This window comes from Morus notabilis, unplaced genomic scaffold (assembly GCF_000414095.1).
Source record: "Morus notabilis unplaced genomic scaffold, ASM41409v2 Scaffold629, whole genome shotgun sequence".
Lineage (NCBI taxonomy): Eukaryota > Viridiplantae > Streptophyta > Magnoliopsida > Rosales > Moraceae > Morus > Morus notabilis.
Window position 1 is genome coordinate 100,076 of NW_010363794.1, and position 4,190 is coordinate 104,265.

Genomic DNA, 4,190 nt, shown 5'->3' on the forward strand with positions numbered 1-4,190 from the left:
CCTGTAAAACAAAATAAACCACAAAAAAAAAAAAAAAAAAAAATCATATTACATTGTATTGTACAAAATGCACAACAGGAAAAAAGAGGAAAAAAAAAAAAAGGGCAACAAACCTGAGTAGTGCTTCGAGAGATTGCATCTGCAAGATTGTATTGGTTTCTACTAGCTGGCGTCCATTTTCCTCCGTCCATTCTGAAATTTAACTTAGCGTGTGAGAACTAGTGTAGGAGATAAATAAAAGACTGTCTTTTCATGAAGTTATATGGTTTCAAATATCTGAGCATTGACTTTTAGAAGTTCCTACTTTTTGATGGGAAAAAAAATGTATATGTGTATGAACATTTTCGTTTTTTGATCGTGGGATTATGGGAATGCTAGATTCTTATGCAATTACTAACCCGAGAACCCAGAAACTGTATCCATTAAAGTGATAGCTCTGGATAATGTTCTCGTGATTCTGAAAAACAATCTCAATAAAAGCCCTGTAATCAGCACCCAAGACTGATGTGTCAAGATACATCTGTTTGCCAGTGGGGTTATCTGATATACTTCCAACTCTAAAGACTCCTCCAATCTTGAAGTTATCTGCGAGCTTAAGGGGCGTGTCAGCGGGGACAAAAGACACACCGTTAAGGCCATATCTTTGCGTGCCATTAACTTGAGCTGCTGAGCTCTCTAATACTATGGTCCTTGAAATGTTTATCTGACCATAATGGTATGAGCCTTGTGGGTTTGGCCTTGGTCCACTTGCTGTTAAGTTAGTTCTGCAATACCCAACCATGAACACATTAACATGTCTAGTTTTATAAGATGGTGTGCATTTCAAATGGAAGAAAATTAGTACAATTCTTTATTGATTTGAACGTGAATTAGAAATCTAGTACAATCAACTAATTTCCTTTTATTTTTCTTTTGAGATTTTTATCCTAGGATATGAAAAATAAATTAGTTGTAGTTTAAGTTTATATTTATCAACATTCATATCTAAATCATAAACTATTTATTCTATATATATATGTCTGTGTATATATTATTTTAATGTGATTTGATCGGACCTAAATGTGTGCACTTTCGGTAGGAGACCCTACCGTAGAAGGGCCCTATTTTTTTGAAATTTCATGATTTGATTTAGACTGCTAGTGCAACAACATATAATTAGAGACTGAAAGATGGTAAATGAACAAGGTACCTAATAGAACGAGCTTGATTCAGAGACCAATCAACCTCGATAGTGGGCCCACCAGGAATTGGGCCAGAAACTTGACGGGCTGAGTTGCTGTAGTGAAGGATGGCCGTGGTGGTTTGGACCTGGTTGGTGAAGCGGGTTGACACCACAATGTAATAGTCCTGTGGGGCCTTGTCAGCTGTGACCAGCACGGAATATGATTGGCCCACGTGGATATCAAGGGACGAATAGTTGGTCTGGACAGAGTGGGTCCCCTCAACTTCGACCAGCGTCATGTTGTGTCCTTGAATCCTGAAGTTGAGCGAATTTTGGAGCCCAACATTTGATATCCTAAGCCTGTATGTTTTACCTGTAACAACAAATAAACGAATATAAACCTCGGACCTTAAAAAAACCGAACTGAATTAGTATTTCCTATGCACTTGAAGCTTTTTTTGCTTAAAACAAATTACCCGGTTCAAATGTGAAAGTTGTAGTGCTGTTGGGTCCACGGCCATTGATTAGAAGTCCATCTGGGTTAGGAAGCCTGCGACCACCATCTAGAATGGCCTTCAATCTCTGTTTTTGCATAGGTGCGAAACAGCAACCTTTGTTAAGTGACGCAAAATCTCAATATTTAAATCTTATTAAGATTAGATTTTCATGACAGAGCTCTGTTTTGAAGCATCAAATTTATATCAAGTACTTTATGTCAGTTTTGTATACACACTCTTTTTTTTTTTTTTTATTATTTTGATATAACTTTAACTGAATTTGTCAATTATTTTGATATCGTAAAGAGTTACGATGGTAGTTGATATTGTAAGATAATCAATAAGTACCTGGTTGTCAGTCTTGTACCAATCTCCAATGAGGATAGTGTAATCCCCAGCTGGATCAGGAAAAGGGACAGGAATTCTAGGTCTGCTGAGTATTCTAATGCCTCCAAATCCACCAGCAGCCTTGTGGAAGGCAAGAGAAGGATAGTAGAAAAAGCTTCCAATTTGATCTTTCATCTGTAGTTTGTAGGTGAAGTTCTTGCCTGGTGGGATGGGGCATGTTGTTCCATAAACTCCATCTTGGTAAGAATTTTTCCTATTTTGTACCCCATTCCTGTTTTATTTAATTTTTTTTTATAGCAGTCAAAATATTAAAAAAAAACTCAGTATATAACAGAAGTGGTAAACAAATTAAGCATGCAAACTAGAAAATGTAATATAAAAGTCTTACTGCATCTAGAAGATTAGCCGTGAAATTTTGCATGTGGTTTTAGTGCCACATGGCTAAACAATTAGCATTATTTTGGTCAAAGGGAAGTGGGGTAACATGATAGAGAAGGCCCGCGTTTCTTTTCCATAAAACAATGCCAGACATTACTTAAGAAAAAAAAAATTACAGCCTGTTGGAGGGCTGCCCTGAATCCTGATCATTGACGGTTGACCTAAGATATTTGGCGCCAAACTGAAAACAGTTCCAGCTATTTTATTTATACGAAAAGATTTCTCAAAGTCAAAGATGCTAGATCTTCACACAAAAACTGTGTGGCATCATTTGCTTTGCGGATTTGAGTTTTCAATTCAAATTGAGATATGACAATTTTTAAAAGCTTTTAACTGTAGTAAAAAAAATTAAATGTGACATTTTATGAGGTCTATGCCTATTTAGTATTAAAACTATGCCTATTTGTTATTACATTCGTCACTACCTAGCTTACAACTAATTTCAAAAAACCAAGATATTGCTTCACAATTTCTATTTCTGAAAAATTATATACAGAAAGAATCAATAAATAGGAACTGGACTTAAACCCAGATCAATATTTTTGCATGAAAAAACTCGTATTATTATTAACATAAGATAAAATGAAGCCTGATCAATAACCGAACTGGTGCTATATATATACACACAATTTTTGCATCTTAATTATGATCTCTTTGCTCTTCATATTATTCACAAGAAGCATTATGCATTGACTCACAAAAGTCAAAGGTTGAGAAGGCATATATATATGAGAGTAGGTTTAAGAAATTGCTCTCACCATGATATAAGGAAAGGCTCTGGCAAGCTGTTAAAGACATTGATAATGAGGTTGTCGTTGGTAACCGAGTAAATTTCCGGACCCGGAAATTGACCGTTTATAAGAATTCCCTGCCACAAATTTAAAAAAAAAAAAAAATCAATACTAATTACATAATGTTATTAAAGCCAAAAGAGAATAGCATTAATATTTTCCTTTTAGGAATGAAGAAACTTTGAAAACAATTGGTGAATATATATTTACACATATATATATATATATGTAAATAAATATATATTGTATGAATGTATAGAGTGCTATACGTACCCTTTGACGGAGTAAATAAAAATATATATTGTATGAATGTATAGAGTGCTATACGTACCCTTTGACGGACACCGAGAGGATAAATATCGCCATAAGTGATATTCCAGTTGAAGAACCTGTAAGGGTCCTCAGCGCCAACAAGACCCAAAACCAAGAGAATGAGAGCAAAGTGCCGTACAGCAATTCCTAAAGAATATTTTAGCATCATTGCCGAATAATAATGAGAGAGAGGAAATTAAGGTGGTGGGAAATAGAGGAAAAAGATGGAGTAAGTACTACTGACGAAAGGGAATGAGCCAAACACTTTAATATATAATTATATATGGTGGTATTAAGGAGTTTATACATTGTGTGACACTGCATATTTTTGAAGTGCAAGCAAAACAAAGGAAGGATCGAAGAAGGCAAGCAACTAGAGCACACGATCAATGAAAGCAAACATAAAATAATTGAGGTTAATTATTTATTTATTATAAAAAAAGAATGGGAAAATGATGAACTGGGTATTGGTTGGACGTGGTGTGAATGTGATGATGTGGTGAGGTCGTTAACTCGTTGTAGCGGTGATGGGTCGCACCTTAAAATCGTTGCTTTTTGTATTTTTGCCCATGAACTCATTCTATTAGCATATTAGACCATTTTTCTGATATTTGTTTAATTAGTCCTTTTTCTTTATGTGTT

General features: G+C 35.1%; 1 protein-coding gene across 1 annotated transcript in view; it reads right to left on the reverse strand.

Moving 5' to 3' along the window:
- The window catches only part of LOC21397481 (L-ascorbate oxidase homolog), a 7,171-nt gene extending 3,216 nt beyond the window's left edge, over positions 1-3,955 (reverse strand). Inside the window, exons 1-7 of the mRNA XM_024170064.1 lie at positions 3,568-3,955; positions 3,204-3,313; positions 2,008-2,278; positions 1,639-1,744; positions 1,190-1,535; positions 399-764; positions 114-192 (exon numbers count right to left, since the gene is read on the reverse strand). Coding sequence (XP_024025832.1) covers positions 114-192; positions 399-764; positions 1,190-1,535; positions 1,639-1,744; positions 2,008-2,278; positions 3,204-3,313; positions 3,568-3,717 — 1,428 coding nt within the window. The 5' untranslated portion in view covers positions 3,718-3,955. The remainder of the gene's footprint in view (positions 1-113; positions 193-398; positions 765-1,189; positions 1,536-1,638; positions 1,745-2,007; positions 2,279-3,203; positions 3,314-3,567) is intronic.
- Positions 3,956-4,190: the final 235 nt, after the last annotated feature.